The sequence below is a fragment of the Sphaerodactylus townsendi genome, linkage group LG05 (genome assembly GCF_021028975.2).
Source record: "Sphaerodactylus townsendi isolate TG3544 linkage group LG05, MPM_Stown_v2.3, whole genome shotgun sequence".
NCBI lineage: Eukaryota > Metazoa > Chordata > Lepidosauria > Squamata > Sphaerodactylidae > Sphaerodactylus > Sphaerodactylus townsendi.
In genome coordinates this window covers 67,203,924-67,228,807 of record NC_059429.1, presented here as the reverse complement: position 1 = coordinate 67,228,807, position 24,884 = coordinate 67,203,924, and the positions used below count along the sequence as shown (strand labels likewise).

At 41.9% G+C, this 24,884-nt stretch overlaps 2 protein-coding genes across 14 annotated transcripts in view; one reads left to right on the top strand and one right to left on the bottom strand.

Moving 5' to 3' along the window:
- ZFYVE9 (zinc finger FYVE-type containing 9) overlaps positions 1–17,317 on the top strand; it is a 59,708-nt gene extending 42,391 nt beyond the window's left edge. For all 5 annotated transcript variants that reach the window (XM_048498258.1, XM_048498261.1, XM_048498259.1 and 2 more), the window contains 9 exons: positions 4,294–4,518; positions 5,259–5,341; positions 6,969–7,073; positions 7,669–7,819; positions 8,375–8,455; positions 10,180–10,342; positions 13,513–13,618; positions 14,192–14,368; positions 15,032–17,317. In XM_048498258.1, the coding sequence (XP_048354215.1) occupies positions 4,294–4,518; positions 5,259–5,341; positions 6,969–7,073; positions 7,669–7,819; positions 8,375–8,455; positions 10,180–10,342; positions 13,513–13,618; positions 14,192–14,368; positions 15,032–15,193 (1,253 nt within the window). In that variant the 3' untranslated portion in view covers positions 15,194–17,317. The remainder of the gene's footprint in view (positions 1–4,293; positions 4,519–5,258; positions 5,342–6,968; positions 7,074–7,668; positions 7,820–8,374; positions 8,456–10,179; positions 10,343–13,512; positions 13,619–14,191; positions 14,369–15,031) is intronic.
- Positions 17,318–17,763: 446 nt separating this feature from the next.
- Positions 17,764–24,884, bottom strand: part of CC2D1B (coiled-coil and C2 domain containing 1B) — a 49,564-nt gene continuing 42,443 nt past the window's right edge. For 8 of the 9 annotated variants that reach the window (XM_048498264.1, XM_048498268.1, XM_048498270.1 and 5 more), the window contains 3 exons: positions 24,162–24,252; positions 18,764–18,895; positions 17,764–18,327 (listed from right to left, as the gene is read on the bottom strand). In XM_048498264.1, the coding sequence (XP_048354221.1) occupies positions 18,776–18,895; positions 24,162–24,252 (211 nt within the window). In that variant the 3' untranslated portion in view covers positions 17,764–18,327; positions 18,764–18,775. Of the gene's footprint in view, positions 18,328–18,725; positions 18,896–24,161; positions 24,253–24,884 lie in introns of all 9 variants that reach the window. The other variant, XR_007244636.1, reaches the window with a different exon arrangement.

Genomic DNA, 24,884 nt, shown 5'->3' with positions numbered 1-24,884 from the left:
GAAAAGAGAGCTCTGCATGTACAAAAGACCACTTTAGCCAAGTCTTGTTCTAATTGGCAGTTTTTAGGTGTATGTTTTAGGATTAAAATAGATAATAACTGTTATTGTTTTGAGAGAATTCTTCTTCCAATGGGGTATGCATGTTTGTTGTCTCCTACACTCTTTCTCACTGGAAGATGACAGATTTGTGAATTAATTTGCCATTTCCTGGACCTTCCTTGTTCTAGAATGCTCCACTTGGATCCTGGTGCTTATCTAGTTGTGTCTCCAAGTCACTAGACCCAAGCAGAGCATTCTAGAACAAAAATGGTCCATGAAATGGAGGATTAATTCACAAATTTCCTGTCATCCTTTGGTGGAAAACAGTATAGTATCTTTTGATTTGCAAAGATGAAAGGATAAACATACATAAATACTGATTTCCTGCATAGCAAATGTGGCAAAGTATTCAAGCATATGACATTGGATCAAAAAGCCAGTTCCCTATCTTGTGGGTTGGGGCAAGTGGGCAAGATATGCTGTCACAGTTATAGTGATGGAAGGGCTGATTGGTGATCCTGAGACAGGCAAAGATGCACATCTCTGTATAGAGAGTGTCCCTATAAAACCTAAAGGGAAAACATGCTAGCTCTTTGATGTGTTAACACCTCTTGCATTGAGGGACCATGTCCTGGGTGGTTTGAGTCCCAGGACCTGCACCCAGATTGGCTAAGGCCCTCAGAGTCCACATGGAAAGGGGAGCTGTTCCTTTGTTTCTGATTGGTTGTTGTTGTGGAGAGAGAGATAACAGTGCGGTGAGAGTGCGGTGAGAGAGATAACAGTGCGGTGATTAGGGATGGTAGAGGAGAATGATGCTGGAGAATACTTGCAGTTGACGGGGTGGGAAGCCAGTGCAACTAGCAAAAACCAGAGGTTCAGGTAACTAGCCAATAGTTTTTATTAATTTTGCTTAGCTGTAGTTAGGACAGCCTTGTAGTTACCCTGAGCTTGTGCCTTGGTGAAATAAAGTTGTTTAAAGAGTCTGCACACTTCCTTACTAATTGGCAGTTGTTTGCAAAACATACCACTTCTTGTGAAGATCCACAGTGACATGAAGAGAGGGAGGCAGAAAGTAGGATCAAGAAGCCACTTTCTGCCCCAGTTCCCCAACTGGGCTGAAAAGAGGAAGGGGAAGTCTGGGGAGAAGGAGAATACCTCTCATTTAGGGGGTGGTAAAACAGTCCCACCATACCCTGACTCTCAGGAACAGCAGGGGTGCAGTGTGACAATGTGCAGCCAGAAGAGGGAATCGGCAGAGATTCTACGTCCCATAAACATGCAGTTTGCATAATGGGAAGGCACTTTTTGTCAGGTCCTTCTAATGACTGTTCATATGTGTATATGCTGAATCCCAAATTGCAAAGGATCAATTTATCAGGATACATGGGAAATGCAGTTGGAATGGAAATAAGTGGTTTTTTCAGAGCTTCAGTGCCTTAGAAACCTTCCCTTTCCATTTTCTGCTGAGCCATTCTGTATCAGTATAGCATGGCTTTGTAGACAAATATAAAAAAGTGCAGGTGGGGGTCTCTTCCATTTTGTAGGCAACATTTAGGTATACATCTTCCTCATGGTACCGTGTTTCCCTGAAAATAAGGCAGTGTCTTATATTAATTTTTGCTCCCAAAGATGTGCAATGTCTTATTTTCAGGGGATGTCTTATTTTTCCGCTCCACAGCTGCATGCTCTGGTCGACAGGCATGCTTCCAAACAAAAACTTTGCTACGTCTTACTTTCGGGAGATGCTTTATATTTAGCACTTCAGCAAAACCTCTACTACGTCTTATTTTCAGGGAATGTCTTATTTTCGGGGAAACAGGGTAGCTATGGGTGGAACATCCACCCCACAGTTGCCCCTTTAAATTGGAGAAAAACAGAATTTGTTTTTTCTCAGATTAAAGGAGAAAGCCTCAGAAACACCATGAGCTGTTGGTTGTGGTGGGTTATCCGGGCTGTGTGGCCGTGGTCTGATGCATCTTGTTCCTAACGTTTCACCTGCATCTGTGGCTGGCATCTTCAGAGGTGTATCACAGAGGGAAGTCTGTTACACACTGTGTCCACACAGTCTGGAAAACCCACCACAACCAGTTGAATCCAACCGTGAAAGCCTTTGACAATACCATGAACTGTATTTAGGATTAGTGTGACATCAAATAGATGTCCCCAAGAAATAGGAGGTTTCTGCATTCCATATTTTTTTTTGGGGGGGGGGTTGTTCCCATCTGGAATCACTCTAAGAAGGAAGTTTCTGAAATTGAACTACCAGAAATTCAATAATGGTCAACAAACTGTGTGTTAGGCGCTCCATGGGGGGACACAGGCAGAGCCCCCACCCCAATTGATCAATGTTCAGCACCAGCAACCATGTTTGTGGCTGCCTGCATCCTCCCTTGCTATGCGGAGCAGGAGAGAAAAGAGAGCCGAAGGGGTGAGGACAAGGCTGAAGAAGTATTGTGTTGCCTGCCTTCCACCTCTTTCTGCCAGCATGTACCTCCAATCCACCACTTCTGCTGCTGCTGCCAGCTACTTGTCATCTGCTTGGGTTTCTGCTGCCTGAGAAGGGGGGGGTAGGACAAGAAGTTAGTCAGGCAGAGAAGGCAGGAAGAGAATCCTGGGGCTGCTTGGATGAGGAGCAGTCTTCAGGCATGTGGGCCCTTTGTCCGCCTCCTCTCTCCCCCTTGATGCAGACTGAGGGATGTCTTCCCTTTTGGAGGCAAAGACTTCAGTTAAATTAGACACCGCCACCTGGCTGATGGAGAGGTAGGTGGGGAGGAACCACACCAACTGAAAGAGAAGCTCAAGAGATGAAGAAGGGAAAGAGAAAGAGCTGCCTGCTGGTCTGTCCCACCTCCACACTCACCTCCCTCCCCTGGGCTTGTCCTCCAGAAAGAAAGCCTGGTTCAGATCACTGTCCAGAGGAGCCATGACAGGAGATCCCCTCTCCCAAGCTGGACCCTCTGAAATTTGGTCAATTTCCCTTCAAAAAAGGTCTATGTAAAAGTCCCGCCCTCCCCCAAGGGATTTGTATCTATTTGTTTTCCTCTTCCATTTTCTTTGTTTTGTTTTAAAATGCTTGCTTTCTGATAACAAACCACAGTATGGCTGTAACACAGGTCAGGCCAGCGATTTATGCAATTCATTAGAAAAAGTAGTAGGGTTAGGAGATGAATGAGCACCCCTTTAGTTCTTCCCACATCTTCAAATGAGGACCCAGTGAAGGATTTCCCTCCCTCCCTCCCTCCCTCCCTCCCTCCCACACACACACACACACCCACACACACACACACACACACACACACACACACACACACACACACTCTCACACACACTCACACACACACACACTCACTCACTCACTCACACACACACACACACACACACACACACACACACACACACACACACACACACACACACACACACACACACACACACACCTCCCTCTCTCCTCCAGCCCACCTAGCAAGGTCTGGGAAGGAGACCACACCCTGCCTTAAACATCTAAATTAATACTGCTAAGGGCATCTTCCTCCCCTCACCCCTGCGGAAGTTGGCTTCTCATTAGAAAAGGATTTTCTCCCCACTCCCCCTCCTTCACAAGCCTTTGCAAGCCTTTCAGTGATTAGTGACGGAGTACTGGATGATGTACACTTTTTGGTTTCTAAAAATGTTGTTGCACTGGCCATCGACCTTGTCCCTCATCCTGAGAGTTAAAAAGATGCACATATCTTATTGCGGAGGAGGGGAGGAGGGAAAGAACAGAAATCTGTAAGGTCACATTTTAAAGACTCTGCAGCAGCTATTGCGTTTGGGGTTGTAATAGCTATGGTGCAATTTGTGACCATACAACTAGCTAGTTCTAAAGGGCCTGTTTTATAATCAGCAAATTACTTAGCTGGAAATAAAAGGTGGAAATTAAACAGTATGGAGATACTGTGAGAATGAACATTTTTCTCCAGGATGGCAGAGGGGCAGGCTATACAGTGGGAAGAATCATATTTACACAGGGCTATTGGGGACTGACAGTTAAGCTGCTAAAGTTTGGATGTTTGGAGGAGGGTACTTGCCTCAGGTGCAAACAAATATTCATAATTGCTTTTTTCAGTGTGCTTGCTAATAGGCAACTTTAGTGTAACATTAAAATGTTCTGTGACTAGCTATGGAATAACAAATAGGACCTGTGTATTATTTTGATACAATTGTTGATGTCTGTGTATACCATTTCAAACAGCTAAGCTTCTTCTGGTTTTATAGGTAACGTTGTGGGAAATTTAGGACACTCATTTTTCAGCCAGAGTTTTCTAAACAGTAAGGAACATGGTGGCTTCTTATATGTTACACCTGCATACCAGTCACTGCAGGACTTGGTGCTCCCCACTCCACCCTACTTATTTGGGATTCTTATCCAGAAATGGGAGACTCCATGGGCCAAAGTCTTTCCCATCCGATTGATGTTGAGACTTGGAGCTGAATATAGGTGTAAGTACCATATGTGTGTATCTATGTATGGAATTTTCATATACATGTAGAATTTTCACTTCAATTATTTTGCAGCTGTTCGTGATGTTATTCTTGGGTCATGTGAATTTGCCTGTTAAATTAATAACATTAAACCACAGTGTTTCCTTGATATACACCAGTAATGTTGCAATTGAAGTAACTTTTTTTCAGAAAGGTGCTTGAAAGTACAAATTAAAAGCTATTACAATGGGCTATACCCAACCACTCCATCCTGCAGACCGAAAGGCATTTCTACTTTCAGAAGAGAGGCCAGCAGTTTCTGCAGATTCCCTCCCCTCCATTCCCTCCCCTCCACTGTGTACACAAAAGCCATTCCTGAGGGTCCACTGATCTTAAAGTTTAGGGGGCTCAGTGGGTTGCACCAGGAGAAGCAGTAAATTCCTATTCCACAAGGTCCACTTTGTGAGTAGATCTCATTAGATGCCTTCAGCATTAGCTTTGAAAATCTCAGGGGGTTGTTGAGAGAAGTGGAGGCTGTATCGTTTTGTGTTCAGAGCACTTGCACTTGTATTTCATAGCCAACCGTGTGATCTTTGAGTAACCTGAAGGTCAGTTGCTTGTGTTTGATCCTATGTTGACTGTTGTAAGGACAATCGTCACAGGTTGTCAGCTCTATTCTTTTGATCCTCTTCCTATAAATTCTTCTCTATAACTGGTCTTCCCACAACTTATTTCTTTATTTACTTATATATTTTTAGTGTATCCTTGCCCGCTTTTCAGTGTCAGGTTTCGGAAGCCATTGTTTGGAGAGACAGGCCACACAATTATGAACCTTCTTGCAGTAAGTGATTGTTACTACATTCTTTTTTCCCATGGTGATGATAAAGGGAATGGATATGAGCTCTGGGGCTTGGATCCACAGGAACATTTCCATGGACGGAATGTTTTCTATGAAAGGAGCATGTCTTTCTCACCCCAAATGCTCCCTGAAATGTTGCTCTTTGGGGATTGCATTGGAAGGAATAGGTAAGAAAGTTATGCTCCAACGGAGCAGAAATCCCTCCATCTCAGAAACATTCTGGTGGATTCAAGCCTAGATGTTCCATTTCATACACCTTGATTCTGAAAATATGGTTGTAGTATCTAGATTCCTCAGCTTAGATGAATATTTATTTATACATAACTCGATTTTTATGCAGCTAATGATATTTGATTCATTGATTCATTTGTGATTGAAGAAGAGTTTTGTGGATTGGATGAGATTGGAGAAGAGTTTTATGGATACAACAGACTGCCTAAAAGACAAATAAGTGGGTTCTAGATCAAATCAAGCCTGAATTTTCCTTAGATGTTAAAATGATCAAACTGAGACTACCTTACTTTGGTCATATTAAAAGAAGGCAAGAGTCAATGGAAAGGACAATAATGCTAGGAAAAGCTGAAAGCAGCAGAAAAAGAGGAAGACCCAAGATGAAATAGATTTACTCAGTGAGGGAAGCCCTGCCCTCATTATGTAAGTCCTGAGCAAAGCTGCTCATGATAGAACATTTCAGAGATAATTCATAGGGTTGCCTTAAGTCAGATGGCACTTGGAACACACACAGTGACCTTTTCAGATGTACAAACAAAGCCTCAAAGATGTAACCTTTTAACATTCCTGGATATTTGATTTAGCTTTGTACACTTGACACCAGTCAAGTATTATACAAAGGTAATGATTAAAAGTGCTTCCTATGTTTAAATAGTTCTGTGGTATTCTTTTAGCCTGGATTAAGGGCACTTTTATCTGGAACAGAAAGGATACTAATGCAACTATATGTCTCAACATGTAAAAATTTGATAGAAATTTTGCCACATTAAATCTGTAGTGTATTCTCAGGAAAGAATGTTGCAGCGTCAGGATGGTATAAAAAACTGTGACATTGAAGAACATTTGTTGCTGGAGTGTTGTGGGGTTTCCAGGCTGCATGGCCATTTTCTAGGAGCATTCTCTCCTGATGTTTCGCCTGCATCTTGTGGCTGGCATCTTCAGAGGATCTGATGGTAGTAAAGCAAGTGGAGTATATATACCTGCAGTTGCACCCTTTAAATTTGTTAACCAATGCAAATGGTTCTTTCTTTCACTAGGGACATTCCACAGGTATGTATACTCCACTTGCTTTACTACCATCAGATCCTCTGAAGATGCCAGCCACAGATGCAGGCAAAACGTCAGGAGAAAATGCTGTTGGAACCCAGCCATACAGCCAGGAAAACCCAAAACATCCCAGTGATTCCAGCCAGAAAGCCTTCGACAATACATTGAACATTTGTTGCTGTTTGCAAATTTCCCTTTGCTTTTTCATATTGTGTCTAAAACATTGCCGTGGATAAATTAATGCCATATTTTAATGGTACTTCTATACCTGCTCACAGTGCTTGCTCTGGTCAAACTTTTGTGCTAGTTGTAATGATTTTATTGTTGGCAGGATTTCAGAAATTACCAGTATACATTGCCAGTTGTCCAAGGTTTAGTGGTTGATATGGAAGTGAGGAAAACTAGCATCAAAATCCCCAGCAACAGATACAATGAGGTATGTACTATGAACAGTTATGTGGCACTTTCATTTCAGAACAACCTCTGTGATTGGACAAAATAAACAATTTATTTATTAAAATGTTTTATGTTGCATTTCACCCCAAAGGCAACTAAGAGTAAAAGTCCTATTACAATAATTAAAACCAAAACATCAAGCAGGCCACATTAAATATAAAACCACAAAGGCATCACGGATGTAGCGGCTAAGGTTGTTTGCTGCCAAAATGTCTACTGAAATAACTGAGACTTTACTGTTCACTGAAAGGCAAGCAGTGATGAAACCAGGCAGACCTCTCTCAGGAGGGTGGATCTCTATTTGAGGGGCAAACATTGGAACTGACGTAACTGGCTCCCAAAGTAGTTTGTAAAAAATTTAAGAATACTTCAAAATTTACTCTGGAAGAGAATTCTCAGCTGGATCAGGGCACCCTGGATGCTTCCTTCCCTTCCTCTGATGGCTGAGCAGTGGCATTTAGCTGTAGCTCTGTTCAGAGGCAATGCAAACAATTGCCATCTAACCAAAATATTTTGTTTTTAAGTTACCTGATATTATATGGAAATGGCAAATTCTGTTTGTAATTGGATTGCAGATGATGAAAGCCATGAATAAGTCCAATGAACATGTTCTGGCAGGGGGAGCATGCTTTAATGAGAGGGCCGACTCTCACCTTGTGTGTGTACAGAATGATGACGGGAACTACCAGACCCAGGCCATCAGTATTCATAATCAGCCACGGAAAGGTAAGTTTTAATAGCTTCTACCCCTAAATAGTGTGCTATTTCTTTTGTGTATTGTTGTGTATATTTCTTTTGTATTGTTGCTATGAAGCCCTTTTAAAAAAATAAACACATCAGAACAGTGAGTTTTCATTCAGAGAGCTTCTGAAACAGTTCTTCAGATACTATGCAGTTATAGAACTGACATAGAGTGTTGCCTGCTCTCTTCAAAGAAGAGTGATGCCTGGTCTTGCAAAAGCAGTCTGGGACCAACTGTTGCTTGGAGAAAAAGAAGTGAAAATATGGTGCATTATGAAACAGGACTCTGAGCTGATGTAGTAATTCCTATGGCTGTATGACCTTTAAATAGAAATAGTGCAATGGTAAACTTGTATTTTGGATAATAATTGGTAAAATGTAATGTTTCCTGTAGCTTAGAAAACTGTTGTCTGGAGTGTTGATGGACCATCAGAAATGCAGTTTGCATAGATTTGTGCTGTATTTCCTTGTACAAATCATTTGTGAGTGATTTTGCTTTGAAATCCAGCTTGTGTATATAATATAAATCTTTTGTTACAGTGACCGGAGCCAGCTTTTTTGTCTTCAGTGGAGCTTTAAAATCTTCTTCAGGCTATCTTGCAAAGTCCAGTATTGTGGAAGGTAAGATAAGATTTGCCCTGATCTGGATGGCCCAGGTTAGCCTATTCTCATCAGATCTCAGAAGCTAAGCAGACTTGATCCTGGCTAGTTCTTAGATGAGAGACCCCCAAGGAATGCATGAGTGTTAAGTGTCATCAAGTTGCTTCCAACTCACAGCAAACCTATGAATCAATGTCTTCCAAAACATCCTATCATTAACAGCCTTGCTCAGGTCTTGCAAACTGAGGGCTGAGGAATGCCAGATTCATCATTCAGAGGAAGGAAATGGCAAACCACTTCTCAGTCTCGTGCCTTGAATGCCCTACTGGGTTGCCATAAGTCTGTTTGTGACTTGATGGGACTTACACGCACACAAGATAAGGTTTGATGAACTATTACCATATACATAGTTGGTTAGTGTGTGGCAGATGATAGGGCAATAGTTAGAACTTGCCTTATTTACAAAACATATTACAAAGCAGTTTGTTCACTGAGAATTTTTTGACAATGGCAAGTTGCAAGGCATGAAGTTATTTTTAATTTAAAAGGAGCTGTGGATGTCAGAGCATGGCTTCCCTATAAGTGCCTGGCAGCGTTGAAAAACTAAACATGGAATCTCTATACATAATTGGCTAAGGGTTTGAACGTCTGACGATGAACCCTTAGCCAATTAGCATGCAGGATGCACAGGGACCAAAGCCTTGTGCATCCTGCATTTCAACTGGCCGTTGCCACCTGTAGAGCACCAGCCCGGCAAAAGCCTTCTCCACCCCCCCAAACGACATAGAAGAGGCCTGGCAATATCTTCCCCTTCCCCTAACCCAAGTTGTACTGGGCCTGAGAGGCCCAGCAACATCCACCCACCCCCTCCTGCATCCCCCAAGCTGCACCTGGTGGAAGAGGCCTGGCAAAACCCTTCCCCCACCTCTAGCCACCCCTTGCCACTCTCCCCAACCCATTGCCACCCTCCCCCACCCCTAGCCATGCCTTCCAACCTCTCCCACCCCTTGCCACCCTTTCCAACCCTTACCCACCTCTTGCCACCCTCCCCCATCCCTAGCCACATCTTTCAATCCTTCCCCCACCCTAACACTCACCTTGCCACTCTCCCCACATCAAAGCCACTCCTTTCTACCCTCCCTGTATCCTCACTTTCTTACCCACCCTGAGCCAGGCCCAGGTAAGTCGCACACCACGAGAAAGGGTGGGTTGGGCGCTGCTCCAGCCCCAGTAAACCCCATGTGGGGGGAGATGCCTCCTCTTCAACCCTTTGCTAGGGCCCATTGCATCTCCCCCACAGTAGGCTTTGCTGCTAGTATAATATAAGACAGTTTCAGGGATGGGTTTACTTAGTACCATACTGAGGTACTGTTTACAGGACTTTTGTGCTAACATTCAAGAAGACGACGTGGTGGGGCACTGGTATCATCTTACCCCAAATAGTATTTGCATGTTATATTGTATATTTGTCCAAGGACTGCTTTCATAGAACATGTAGACCCACTCTTTGTGACCTATGTATTTTATAATGTACAGTTTGTGCAGATTGATAGTGAACAAATGTGAGAAATAGCATACAAATATCAGTTGCTTCCAATCTTGCACTATGCATACATTCCAAATATTTTATTTTAGGATTTAAATGTTCCTTGTGTTGATCCAGTCAGATGAATGTCATGCATTTCTTAGGGGCATAATAACATAGCTGTTATTATTTTGAGTTATTGAGTTCTATATTTCTTCAGATGGTGTCATGGTCCAGATAACAGCTGAAAATATGGACTCCCTGAGGCAGGCTCTGAGGGAGATGAAAGACTTCACTGTTCCTTGTGGTAAAATGGATGCTGAAGAGCCACAAGAGCATGTGCACATTCAGTGGGTGGATGATGACAAAGACTTCAACAAGGGGTAAATACTGCAGCAGTCTCCTAGATTACAATTGTGTCTGCTGATAGTAGGTGCCATTTAGAAAGGAGACATGAGCAAATTTTTATTTATTTGTTTGTTTGTTTGTTTTAATTTCTCGGCTGCCTTTTCCCAAGAAGGCTCAGGGGGCCTACAGCCAACAAACAATATAAATACAGTTAAAAACATTAAATATAAAACAACAATTCAAGAAAATTGGTTTGCCTATTTATTAGGAATCTTAGAAGTTGATAATTGTGATGAGCATGTAGGTGGTGTATAATGAATCTTTGTCTCAGACAAATGAATCTTTGTCTCCAGACACGCATGTACAGTATCTTCACCAATATTAGAACCAGAGAGTGAGTGAGTGAGAGAGGGAGAGGAGAGGAGAGGAGTAGAGAGGAGAGGCTTGGGACCAGGAGGACTTGGCACCCTGGCTAGTAGGGCCCTGGTGCTGGCCAAAACAGCCTGCCCAGACCACCAGCCTGCAGATGCCCTGCACAGCCGGTACACATACAGGGCCAGGTCCAACTGACCACCTGCTCGCTAGGCCTCAGGAGCAAGTATGGACTATAAACTGCCCAGGACAAGGGAAGGAAGGACGGCAGACCCGGCAGACCCAGGCCAGGTGAGAGGGAGTCCCTGCATGCAGTTATTTTTGCTTCTGCTTGTGATAATAACTAGTCCCCAGTTGCAGGAGGTAGTAACACTGGTGGTGTGTTTGAGGCCTAACCATGTAAATTTTTATGCTTTTAAGGATGTCTTCATGCTTTTCAGTGTAAGATAACAAAATGTGCTATATTCTTCCTCAACTGAGATTCTACTTTAAAGAGCTACTTTGCCACTAAGACCTATTCAAGGTCTATTCAGCATCTGTGATCACAGCTTGCACACAATATTCCTGGAGTAGTCTGTGAATTATTGAACAACATCCTTTTTGCCTTTCCAGTAACACTAGCTTTGTATGTGGAGATTTTCTGTTTGGAGAACTGGGTAAAAGGAACCTGTTTCCTCCATTAAAAACCTCCTCCACACTTAAAGCACTGTTTCAAGTGCTTTGTCAAAAGAAAACTAGGTTTAAAAAATGTTCTTCAAGTGTCAGGGTATTGTGAGCATAGAGTGCTTTTAAGATTTTTCATTTTAAAATGCCACAAGAATATTTAATATGGATAACAATCATCATTGCTCACATGGTTCATGTTAATTCTTGACATGGCCCCATCTGTGAATACTTATATCCAGAGATTGGGGCCATGAACAGACAAACCATTGAGTTCACAGAGCAATCTGAAAAGCCCCTCAATATTATGGGATCATCTGTAATTTTGTATTCTAGGAGCATCTGTAGTTTTAAGAAAGGATGCTTTCTGAGTGGCTGGGGTGGGGGTTGCTAGGTAACCACAATATTGCTAGTCTTCTGGTTTGTCAGTAAAAGGCAGGGGAAGGGTGGTGCCTTTTCTAAGGCTATGGGCCTTGCAGGCCACCCCTGCTTCCCTAGAGAAGATGACTTATTGGGCCTAGGCCTGGCAGCAACCACACAACTTGCACAATTCAGGAAGGCCCAGAAACAGCCACCTGTTGATTCACTACTTTTCAACAGCAGAAAAGCCAGTATGACATAATGGTAAACCTGTCAGACTAGGATTGAGGAAATCCAGGTTTGAATCTCCGCCCTGCTGTGACCTTGGATTGGGAACTCTGACAGTATAATTTACCTTCAAACCAATACTGAAAGATATGAGGCCAGCCAAGCCTAAAAGACAAGGACTGTATATATAGGGATACAAGGCAAGATTATGGACAATGTTTATGACATGCTCTCATTATATGTGTGTTTATTACCTTTCTATCCAGTTAAATAATCACAATATATCTTTATGAATAATCTTTATGAACAGTTTATGAAGTATCTGTTGATTATACTCAAACTAACTGCTTATACCTCATTGCCTTGTATCCCTATATATACAGTCCTTGTCTTTTAGGCTTGGCTGGCCTCATATCTTTCTGTATAATTTACCTGTCAGAGTTGTTGTAAGGATAAAAAGGAGGACAATATAAGTTGCTCTCAGGGTCCCCATAGGAGAGAAAGACAGGGTATAAAATGGCTCATCTAATAGGGCTGAAGACTGAAGGAAGGGGTGTGAAGTTTGGTGTGTGGGAAGGAAAGAAGCTGTGGGAGTTGCCTGAAGGAGGGAAAGAGAAAATAAGGGGTAAGGGAGGGGGACCAGCATCTGGCCCTGGCCCACCCTCCCTAGTGGAGGGAGGGGGAGGGAGGGGTGGCATGCAAGGGAGGGGAGTGGAGTTTGCCAGCTTTATAGTTTGCCAGCTTGCCATATGAAATTGGTTAATCTGTATTAGTATGTAGCAGGGCTGGATTTATTTTTGGGGGATATTGCTTGAAATGTTATTAAAACCTGTGAAACTAGTTTGATCAGAAATGTATATTGAAGAGTTTATGCTAGATTTCCATAGATCCTCTTTTGTACACATTTTGCCATGTGGAAGATTGCCAAAAACTGCTTCTGTCTGTACAGATTAGATCCTCTGTCCAGCTGGTAAAGATTTTGAGAGGACAAGATTCTGCTCCTTATTGCAGTTACTGTGTTTCCCCGAAAATAAGACAGCTTCTTATATTAATTTTTGCTTCAAAAGATGTGTTAAAGCTTATTTTCAGGGGATATCTTATTTTTTTCCATGATTTTGCGCCCCTCATGTGACCAGATCAGCTGTGCCGGGGAATCTGTAACTAGGGCTTATTTTTGGAGTAGGGCTTATATTTCAAGCATTCTCCAAAAATCCTAAAAAATCATGCTAGGACTTTTTCGGAGTAGGTCTTATTTTCGGGGAAACAGGGTAGTAGGACCTCTTTCCTGCTTATAAGAGGCCGTATTCAGCTGTGCTATTGTTTCAGTGAGCCTTTCAAGAAGTATCATGATGCTGGCACTAGTTTTAGAACAATTGGTTGTGGTAATCTGTGGATATTATGCAGATTTTTCTTTTGGTTTTCTTTTCAGATGTAAATCAACATAGCACTGTGCTTTCATATATGAAGTTGTCTTAATGATGTGACATTGCTTTACATTGACGTTTGAGCTATGTCCATTTAACCCAAAGCATAGCATTTAAGTAAGCAGCTTGTTAATAGAGAACCGTTTCTCTCTTCCTAGCGTTGTAAGCCCCATTGATGGGAAGTCCATGGAGTCTATCACAAGCGTGAAGATATTCCATGGCTCAGAGTATAAAGCAAATGGGAAGGTCATTAGATGGACAGAGGTGAGGAAATGAAATTATTCTTTGCCTTGTTCTAATGCATGATGTAAGTTTTTATCTCTGTTGACCGGGGGAAAAAAATCTTCCCCAGCTAACAACCTCATGAGGGAACTAGTAAGGAATGCGGCACAATAATGGAATATAAGCATATATTGAATTATGAATACCAGAGAAGTTGTATGGTTCTTACTGAACTCAGAATGACTCCAAGATATTTCCTATTATTTCTGGATGTATGATACATAGTGCCATGTGTGTTAGCAGATTTTATATGCCTGTGTATCCTCTGCTGATCTCCAGGGAACATTTCTAAAACATCTCTGTCTTCCTTGGAATATTTATCAGCTGCCCATCTGCATTAGATATTCTGGCAAATCTCTCTCTGCCTTTCTTAGATACCAGTGCTAGGTGTTTTCATTTTTTAAATCAGTAACATTTCATTGTGAACAAATCTTGAACTGGATGGAGCAGTTTGCTAATTACTGAGATAGCTATAAAACAAATGCATTTTTAGTGCAGAGATTTAGACAGTTACAAGTTGTTTAATCTGTGTCAGGAACAATCTTTTTTTTTCAGGTTTTCTTTTTGGAAAATGATGAGCAACATAATGACTTAAGTGACCCAGCAGACCATAGTAGGTTGACTGAGAATGTGGCCAAGGCTTTCTGCTTGGCCTTGTGCCCTCACCTGAAACTGTTGAAGGAAGATGGGATGACTAAACTGGGCCTACGGGTTACACTAGATGCTGATCAAGTAAGTCACATCAACTTAGGTATAGAGTGGGGAAACATTTATTCTGCCACTAAGATAAGGGGGGATGAAAAGGTTAAAAGGAACATCAGTAACGCCTTCTCACAATTTGATTTTTTCCTTTGGTTTGTACTCGAAGTGGATCTTTTTTTAGTTTTAGGCTGATCTGGAGATCAGAAGAAAAATTAAAGCACCTGGCACTCTGGTTTATATGCCTGTCCCAGTATTTGGTTTCTCTTTAAACTCAGTTAAAAGGACCTCATTCAAATAAATTCTAATATAATCATAATCACTTGCCCATATTTTCACCTCAGAAGTTGTGCATTTAAGATATTGACTAGTATCTATGCAAGAAAGACCCATGAAATTTTCACCTCCCATATACTTCCATGCTTGCATTTTTATCTATTTTGAATTTCAGAAAGCTCACATTTGCTTCACTTTACCTTGAATGATAATTATCTGAAAATTATATTCTGGGTTGTGCTTCATGTGCCTCAGAGTCACTCAGGCCTGTTTTGACTTGCATTCGTTCATGGAAAGTACTACTTGAAGATAAGTGTTCTAGTGCAGTATTAGATATAAAATGACCATGCTTCAAGCTTAGCTTTTGCAATTTGCCTTTTGCTTGTTCCCAACCTTAATAACATGTTGTCTACTTTGTAGGTTGGCTACCAGGCGGGAAGTAATGGCCAGCCACTGCCCTCTCAATATATGAATGACCTGGACAGTGCCTTAGTTCCAGTGATTCATGGAGGGGCATGCCAGTTGAGTGAAGGCCCGGTCATAATGGAGCTCATCTTCTATATTCTGGAAAACATCTCATAGGAGGACTTCATTTTCTGTTCAGACCTGTTCCAGCAGCAGTTGTATCTGAATCATTTTGCACTTTAAAACTGGAAAATTAAGCTTTTTGTTAACACTAATGTGAGGGGGTGGGAATGGGTGAGAACAGTTGTTCCATAATTTTGAATCGTCTATGCATTTGTCAATGAACAGGATCAGGGCAGCTTCTATACTATAAAATGGCTATGCTATCTTTGCAGCTAATATACTTCTGTTACAGTTTAGAAACCAAGGATCGTTAAGTTTTAAGACAATTGCAGTCATGTATTCAATGCTCAGACAGCTGCAGACATCACTAGGGCATGAAGAAAAGAAGAGGAATTATCAACATTTGTAATGTTTGTAGATGAACACATGAAGAAACAATCAAGACCTCCATTCTGACCTCATTATACTGCCGTTTGATTAATTTCTCTAGATATTTAAATAGTATCGTTTACATTTATTTTTGACTAGAGTATTGGTCAAAATACCTCTAAGACACAGTGCGATATTCTGTAGAGAACAAGCAGTATGTCCGAGGGTACCCCCCAGTTCTGTCCAAGGAAAACAGAAGTATCTCTCTCTGGAAGCAGTATGTAAATTTAAGCTTGCATTAGTGTGTGTGTGTGTGTGTATGTATATAAATAGGATAGCTCTATCTTATTTTTCTTTAAACTGTCCCTTCAGATTGACAACTTGGCAAACAGCTGCATCAAAGTTTCCTTCTCTATAAATTGCAAAATAATCTGCCACAGGCATGAGACTTGTTAGCCTTCAAGAGCAGTTACGTGATATGCCTATTACTTCCCGTTGGTCTTGCTTTCTTTTTTAAAAAAAAGATGACATCCTCCCTTGAGTGGTGTGTACTGTTCCTGTATTAGCCCTAACCTTAAGCCTGCACTTATCTAACACTTGATAGTAGCAGCACCACCATGTAAAGCTAGCCTGTGAGAACTAGAATAGTGTGGCTGCTATTGCATGTCTGCCTTGCACTCTGCCTCGCCCAAGAGGAGAGCAGCTCGAGCCCTCTTGCTGCAGCTTACAAAAACTGGTACTAAGGGAAAACGTTAGATCTAATTTTCATCCTTGAGAAATTGACAATGAGTGGGAAAAGCTGTACAAAACAGAAAGCAAGCTTAGGCCTCCCCGAAACTCCAGCTGCTTGTCTGATTAGTTACCACCCAGCTCCTGGGAGATAACAAAGAAATTAGGTTTACAGATCAAGGTCAAACATCTGAAAATGGAGCAGCATCTGTGGTAGTCCTTCTTGCATCAGTGAGTAGACAATAATTGCAACAGGTCTACTCCAGAAAATTGCATTTGTATATAACAATATCAGCTATGGTAAATTGCAAAGTATAGTTCAGTGTACCTATAGCTCCTTTTGTAAGTTGCTACCGCTTGCCTAAGATTAGTAAAACCCTGCTAAAAGCTTATGCCAGACTGCAGCTGAGACACTGAGGGAGTCAAGGGTGTTAGAATCAGGCCCAAAAATAAAGGGCAGAAGTTAATCCCATTAAAATGAATCCTTGTTTTGAATGGCTGGCCACGTTATAAATATAGTTGAAGTTCTTAGACTGCTGTATCTGCACAAACTCAGGTGCTCAACATTCTGCTGTTCATTAGGAAGCACCTAGGAAATCCTCTGCAGAACAAAGGTCTTACCCCTGCAGATTAAAGCCATCTTACATGTCCTGGTTGGCTCTTACAGTTTCCTCTTTTTGCAACAGTCAGGAGTCAGTTTTACTCACGAAATATCCAAAAGAACTACATAGATGCTGTAGCTTTACTTCAAGAGATGGCATTCCAGTTTTACCACAGAAGCAGTTTTATTCAGTACCTTTAGGCTTGCTTTAAGTTATTGATGGTGAGGAAACCTGAGTGAAGTTTTCCTCCTTTCTCCTACAAAAATCACTTGTTTGGGTTATGTTTGTGCAAAATGGTATTGACTGGTTTGCTTCAACCATAGCCTTTAAAATGACCTTAATTACCATATTGTTAAGAAATGAGTACTTGTTTAAAGAAAATGTACTTTTAAAATTCAGTTAACACTGCAAAAGACTGCATATTATATTTTTATTTTCAACATGTAGTTTTGTATATTAAATTTATTAAAATTAAAAACGGAGTCCTGTATTGTGTCCATCCACTTAAGAAGACAAAAAGCAGAAATCCTAGTTCCAGGGCAGACTTATGCATGCCACAGGCTTTTCCTCCTACTAAGCCAACTCTAAGGACTGGCCTGAAGCTGAGGAAAACATACAGGCAATTTTAGATCCCCAGGATTACACACCATGACTATTTGAGAGAACTTGAGTGCAGTAGCCTCCTAACACATTAAAAGTTTTCCTGCTGCTCCTTGTGTTTGAAAAAGACGAGCAAAGGCTCATAGTTAGCAGCTGTTCATAGCCATCTCAGATATGGTGCTGGGCCCCTGGACAAGGGCTGTCTGTGCACGTATGGAGAAAGGTGAGAGATGCAACAGTAGTTTGAAGAGTTCTTCATTGCAAGCTGGTAAGGAGAGAGCAATTTACAGGCATTTGAGGAGGAGCTGCTTGACCAAAATCTTCTGTTTGCAAGAGCAGAATTTATTCAAGGACCACAAGATATTTTCAATATACTATCCATCTATTAAAATGACATTACCTTAGAAAACATGCCCTTCTTTTGCATAAGGGAACATTAAGTACACCTTAAGTTACATTCATGTGGTACCAACAATATTAGTCTCAACAAGGCTTTAAGGCAGGACAGTCTGTCAGTGGGTTAGATCCAAGAGGAGGTAGTGGTACTTCATCCTCCTTGCAGCTCCTTGTACTGTGGTGCAGTTTGTTCACTAGAGTTCGTCAACCCTCAGAGGACTTTTTGAACAAGCAGCAGTTCTTGGGAAAAGGGGACAGTAGGATAAAATCTAGTCTGTCAATTCTTTCTGCAAGCTTTTACCCTAGGTACAACTCATGATCTCCAGTACTTTTCTTCCTTCCTGGTAATAGACTTACAAAGTTTACCAACTCATACTATATGATAGTTATGAAAATAGATGTTATGTTCAGTAGTGCATTCATTGAACATCTTTGGTGCTTGTAGAAGCTCTATGTACTCAGTCCAGTCTGCAGCTTTTCACATTTCTGAACCTGTAGTGTGAAAAGAAAATTTCAGAAGTCAACAGTTATAGAAGTGGCCAGCAAAACTCATACAATTATCAGACATGGAAGTTTATCATCAACTATTCCATAATACAAACAAACAACACTTGCAAACCATATACTAATAGTACTAGGCAGTTTTACTATGTCATATATGTAAGAAGAAGGCGCAACAGCCTTTCTATGGGAATTGTTTCTGCTGCATGCCATATAACCACGCTGTTGGTTAGGAGTGACCTACAATTACAGTATCTCATATATTTTTTGAGCTGCAACATATGACATGAACCTATCTTGCTAATTTCCTTCTAATGATAAATGTATCCCAACTATATCATTCATATCCCCAGCAGATGCCTACACAGGAAATTCAGATACATACTTACATATGCCTTCACTGGCGTAAAAAATTCAGATACTCTAACCTTAGATGGAATTAGTGCTCAAGGACTAGCCAGTTTTCTGTAATTGTTTGAAGATCTTGTTCACTAAGTGGTTCTCTGAGTCGCACTTTCACTTCTAGTTTTCCTCCAGTGGACTTTCTGCCATCCAAAACCTACAAATGAGAAAAGCAATCACAATGGCTGAAATCCAATGAATTGTGCAATTGACTCAGCATTTCTTGGGTTTCTCAACCAATTCCTTCTGGCTTCAGCAAGAGTTTGCTCTACTGAAGGAGGGCAGTAAAATATTCTTACAGTGGGTTATCCTTGCTCCATGGCACAGGACTTCTACTATCCTTAGGAGGCAGATCCTCAGCTGATGCCCTGCCTATTCTGTGGCTGGATGAACTTCCAGAACATTCTGTCCTATGGTTTCCATGCCTAAGCATGAGAAAAAAAAAAATCAACTTCCCTGCTCAGCCCAGAAAGGTACAGGAAAGAAGCTGCTTACTGCCAATAAAAGAAAATAGCTCAGCTGGCACAGAAATCTCAAGGGCTTTCTTTTGTGAGACCAGGACTATATCAAGACCAAGACAAGAATCAAGAGAACTTCTAAATTTTCAACAAATGTCAACCTGGATGCCATGCAGTTCTCAACCAGTGAACCCAGGGGCGTTTGCCCTCTTCTGTCCCCATGGGCGGTACGCTCCTACCCATCCCACACCTCCCACTGTTTCAAATAGAAGGGGGGGAAGCAGCATTTTTCCATCCAGAAGAACAGCGTTGGCACACGCCCTCCCTTCCCTAATGCCTTCTATACCCCCAGCAAAACCTCCACCTCTTAAAATGAAGCCACTGTACAACAACACCTAATGAACGATGCACATCAAGCCAGGGGGCACGTTTGCCAGCCCTGAGTCTCCTACGAAACCATCCACAGCACTACCCCACAGCAGCAGATATGCAGCCCCAAAAAGACCCCTCTAAACAGCAAGACCAACCAGGGAAGCAAACAGAAAGAAACCACAAGCAGAAATCACTTCTAAGGAAAATATAAAACTACAAGATAAACTCCTACATTCTTGCTAGGCTAATCACAGTTCCTTGGGCTAGTCACAGTTGTCTCACAAATCTCTCAACCACACCTAGTTCACAAGGTGTTTGTTGTGGGGAGAGGAAGGGAAGGGAGCTTGTAAACCACCTTGAGTCTCCTTACAGGAGAGAAAGGCAGGGTATAAATACAAACTCCACTTAAACAGTTTGGAATGAGAACAATTTAACTACAGTTACAGTACACCAGGAAAAAGCAGAGAACCACAGTCTCTTTGCTTAAGTAATGCAGGTATGAGTGGCACTGGCTCAAGGGCCAATCCCCCCACCCACACACACACACCCAAAAATCCAGCCACCTAAGTGAAACACTGAAAATTCTGCTAGCATCCATTTTACCATAATAGAACAATTCCACACATCACAAATTAAAGTCCAAGAACCCTGTGCCTTTGGGGCCTTAACCTCTCCCCCACCACCACCCCAATACCAAACAGCAACAGGAAACTTATATACTTTCATCTGTTTGTAAAAGCAAATGGTTTTTAAAAGTAAAAGTTGGTTGGTTAAACTAAAATCAAGTCCTTCGCCACCTCCTCTCCAGGCAGGTCTCCTCTGCAGGGCTAGCGTGTCTCACGAAGCCAGGCTCTCAATGACCAGTCACCAGATAGAGGGAGGACAATTTCAAGGCTGTCTTTAACTGGCTCTCTACCTCTCTGGCACAGAATGGGCTGGGAAGAACCAGCCCCCTGTGATTTATAATTTTGTGCCAGGCAGGCAACCCAGATGGAGTTTTAAAATCATCCAAGTCTGGGGTAGTTGCTTTGAATGTGCTCCTGTCCCTGTCCAGGTCAAAAGGATTTCTATGGGTCTATTCAGAAAGCAATCAGTCACAAAGGTGTGTCCAATGTATAACCCTGGTAACAAGACAATACAGGTGAGGAGAGCCACCAACAACAGCTTACACAAGAGGAGGGCAGCTGAGCTTATCCTTGGCCACCTCAATCTGCACTGCAGAAGAGACCTAGGAAAATTTAAAAGTTAACATAATGGCAGCACCATAAGGAAGGGGAGGAGAGGAGTTCCCCAAAAGTGTGGGGTCTAACAGTGGACCACGTTCATACTATATTTATGCCAATTTTCACACTGATGGAATTTATTTGGAGGGAATAAGTATTACCAAGTCTTTTTGATGAGCTAAAGCATAACCAATTGTGAAATGACTCTCCAACTCCATTGCTTCTTCCATCTACCTGCCTGTGCATGTTAGGACAAAACTGCTGACTGATGTCAATTGGTTTTATTATTCAAAAACAGTCAGTCTCTTAATTGAAGATATTGGTACGACAATTGAAGATTCCCAACAGCATTGGCAAGATTCCCAGAAGATTCCAGGAAAACTGGATAGAACATTATTTTGGGTTGAATAATAATTATATTTGCTTATTTCCTCCCTGTTGTAACATGTTTAAGTGCTATACATATTACAGAAAACTTATTATTTCAATTAGATAATATATGTTGTAAGAGAGGTATAAGCTGTATGAAAGTTTGTAGGTACCTCTCTGGAGTCTCTGGCACAGAATGGGCTGGGTGGAACCAGCACCCCTGCAATTTATATTCTTGGGCCAGGCAGGCAGGCAAGCAAAATCCCAGAGAATAAATACCTTCCCTGATTGGCCAAGGAGCAGTGTGGAGCAGTTACGTTCACACTTCATTGGCCAGTTTAAACTTTCCCCCTCCTTCTGTGTTCTCTGTCCTGGCAACAAATTTAAAAAATAATGAACTGAGACCTGAAGCCAGCTCAATTCAAACAAACAGTAGAACAAGCAGAGTTTCAATTCATGCCTCCCCCACCGCTTTCTCTCCTGTAAAGAGAATCAAGATGGCTTAAAGCTCCTTTCCCTTCCACCCCCACACCTTTGCTGCTTCAGGCTGGCCCCCCAATATCACAACAGAGAGGCTCCAGTCCCCAACACATACAGCAATGCAAGGTAAGTATGGGGGGGAGGTTCTCTAGTTTTTAAAACTAAAGAATTTTCTCAACCCAGAGTTACCCCAGGTAGTAAGGGATGAGAATTTGCCTGTCCTGGCTGATCCAAGGGCTCCTTCACTGACTTGAGGAGATGCCTACAAAGACTAATAGTAAATTTAATCTTGTTTAATGGGGCTACCAAATGGCTCCAAATTCGGGGGAGGGGGAGATTATCCGGTTTTTGTTATTTTTGTTTATACAGTTTTGCCGCCAAATTCAGGGGGAGGGATTCTCTAGTGTTTTTTTGCTGTTGTTGTTTAAACAAAGCTGCTTCCTGCCGCTAAATCCTGCGGGGGGCGGGGATTCTCGGGGGCGGGGGGTTGTTGGTTTAAACAAAGCTGCTTGCTGTTGAATTTTGAGGGGGATTCTCTGGTGTGTGTTTTCTTTACAGCCGTGTGCCGTCAAATCCTGAATACATACAAGCTGATCCAAATACTTTGGATTCAGATCGGATTGTATTTGGGCATATTGTGCTTGGGTCAAATGTGGCCTGAATAGGCCGCAATTCAGCCATTTTAGGTGATTTAGGATACCCGACTCACCAAGCCTATTTGTCATATAAAGGATTAAGTTATTTTCGGTTGTCCCAGAAGGTTGGACCAGAACAAGTGGGTTGAAATTAAAGAGTTTTTGGCTAAACATTAGTAAAAACTTCATGACAGTAGTTCCTCAGTGGAGATAGTGGAGTTTCCTTTGGATTTTTTTAAGCATAGGCTATATCAGTGGTGGCGAACCTATGGCACGGGTGCCAGAGGTGGCACTCAGAGCCCTCTCTGTGGGCACGTGTGCACAGAGTTCATCATGTGATAATAGTTTGATTATTTCAGGGAGATTATTAGCATTAAACCTAAGACCTAGTTTTGGGGAAGCAGTTAAGTGCTGTTAAACCCTACTGATTTTCATGGGAAGAACTAAAGCACCCTTACCTGGGAGTAAGCTCGCTTGCTGGCAATGGGGCTTGCTTCTGAGTAAAACCCTCCTAGGGTTGTGATTCACCCGGATTGAGCGTTGCTGGCAGTTGCTTCAACGTAAAGCCACTGACTACCACCAAGCTTACTCCTGAGTAACGTGCGCCTTGGAGCCAAATGTTTTTTCTATACTAAAACCTCAGTATTCAAGTTAAATTGCCATGTTGGCACTTTGTGATAAATAAATTAGTTTTGGGTTGCAATTTGGGCACTCGGCCTCGAAAAGGTTCGCCATCACTGGGCTATATGGCCATCTGACAGCAATGCTGATTCTGTGAATTCAGGCAATTCATGAGAAGAAGTGCAGGAAATGAAGAGTCAGTGCTCAGCTCTCAAGGCCCTTTCTTACACACCAAGGTTTAAGCTAATCACCATTTTGGGAACAGGAAGGAATTTTCCTCCAGACCAGATTGGCCAGGGGTCCTGGAAGGTTTTTGCCTTCTTCTGGGCATAGAGCAGGGGTCAATGACCTGGGACCCTTGTAGCTGAGAGACCGCATTACCCCATATGTCCCAACAATTTGCTGGTGGTTCCTGGCCCCTCAATGATGCGGCTGGCCTCCACACGGGCCAGGACCTTTACGGCCCTGGCCCCGGCCTGGTGGAACACTCTCCCTCCAGCTGTCCAGGCCCTGCGGGACCTTGGTGAATTCTGCAGGGCCTATAAGACTGAGTTGTTCCGCCGGGCCTTTGGAGTGTCCAGTCGCTGAGGTGCGCCCCCCCCCTTTGCTTTGCTCCTTGCCCTCTATTTTATAATTTATTTTGTATATTTATTGTGATTTTAAGGAAGAGTCTGGCCACTCCCTCCTTTTTGGGGCAGTTTAAAGGAATTGGGTTACGGGACACCATCATTATCATTATTATTGTTACTGTTTTTGACCGCTGCTTAAATGGTTTTAATGGATTTTAGTGTATTTGGTAACTATTGTGACCCTTGTTATATATTGCTTTTATAGTGTTGTACACCGCCCAGAGCCCCTCGGGGATTGGGCGGTCTATAAATTCAAATAATTAATAAATTAATTAATTAATAAATAAATAAATAAATAAAAAATAAAAAAATGAAAGAGAGTGTGTGTGTGTGTGGGGAGATAGTAGTGAATTTCCTGCATTATGCAGGGAGTTGGAATAGATGTTCCTTGAGGTCCCTTCCAGTTATATTTTTTACAATTTCTATTTCTGTGACTTGGCACTATAAGAACTGAAGGAAGCATCTGTGCCAATCGTGAAATCACAGAGAGAAAGTCACTGAAGCTTATCCTATTCTGCAAACAATCGTAGTTTGAACCAAATCAAAATAACTTAGATAATGTTTTGCCTCCACTCATCAAAATCTACTTTCTTCGCACTGCTCCAATATAATTTACTTCTAGGATAAAACAGGTACCTCAATGATTTCTCTGATTTCACATTCAGATTCCAGTTTGTCCAGTTTCAAGTGTGCAATTCCAACTTGCTTGTCGCTCCTGAAAAAGGACCTGAGGAGAAGGTTGTGCATCAGTGGAAGAATTAGGCCCTTCACTTACAGCTATGATTGGAAACAGCAAGGTATTACCATATGTTCATACAAGATTTCAAACTGACAAAGAACATTTCTTGCTCACTTATTCCTTTGTAGTTGAGGAAAAGTGATGAAGCCTGTATTTTAATCAAAAGCCTCACATGGAGGTTATAACCCCACCCAATTTAATTTCATAAGAATGAACTACTAGAAAGAAAAGAAAGATAAGAGAGTAAATAGATTATATACTGCACATATATCCTGCACACATTATCTCTCTCTTTGTGTGTGTAGGCAAGCTAACAGAAGTAAACAAGGAATTTCATGAACAACTGTTAAAGACTATGTATGGACCCAATTTTTTTTTAAATGGTAAACATGCAAAACCCTTCTACCATTAATATAACTAATTCTCAACATGGTTCCATCTGTGGATACTTAAATCTGTGGACTGGGTCCATATAGAGATGCAAAGTAAATTCCAGCAAACCTGGGGAAGCCCCTAGGTTTGCATAAAAATTGAAAAATGTACCAAAAATAGAGGATGGTTAGACCCCCTAAACAGAAGAACATTGTCTGAGTGGTGAGTAGAGAAGAAAGAGCCACTGA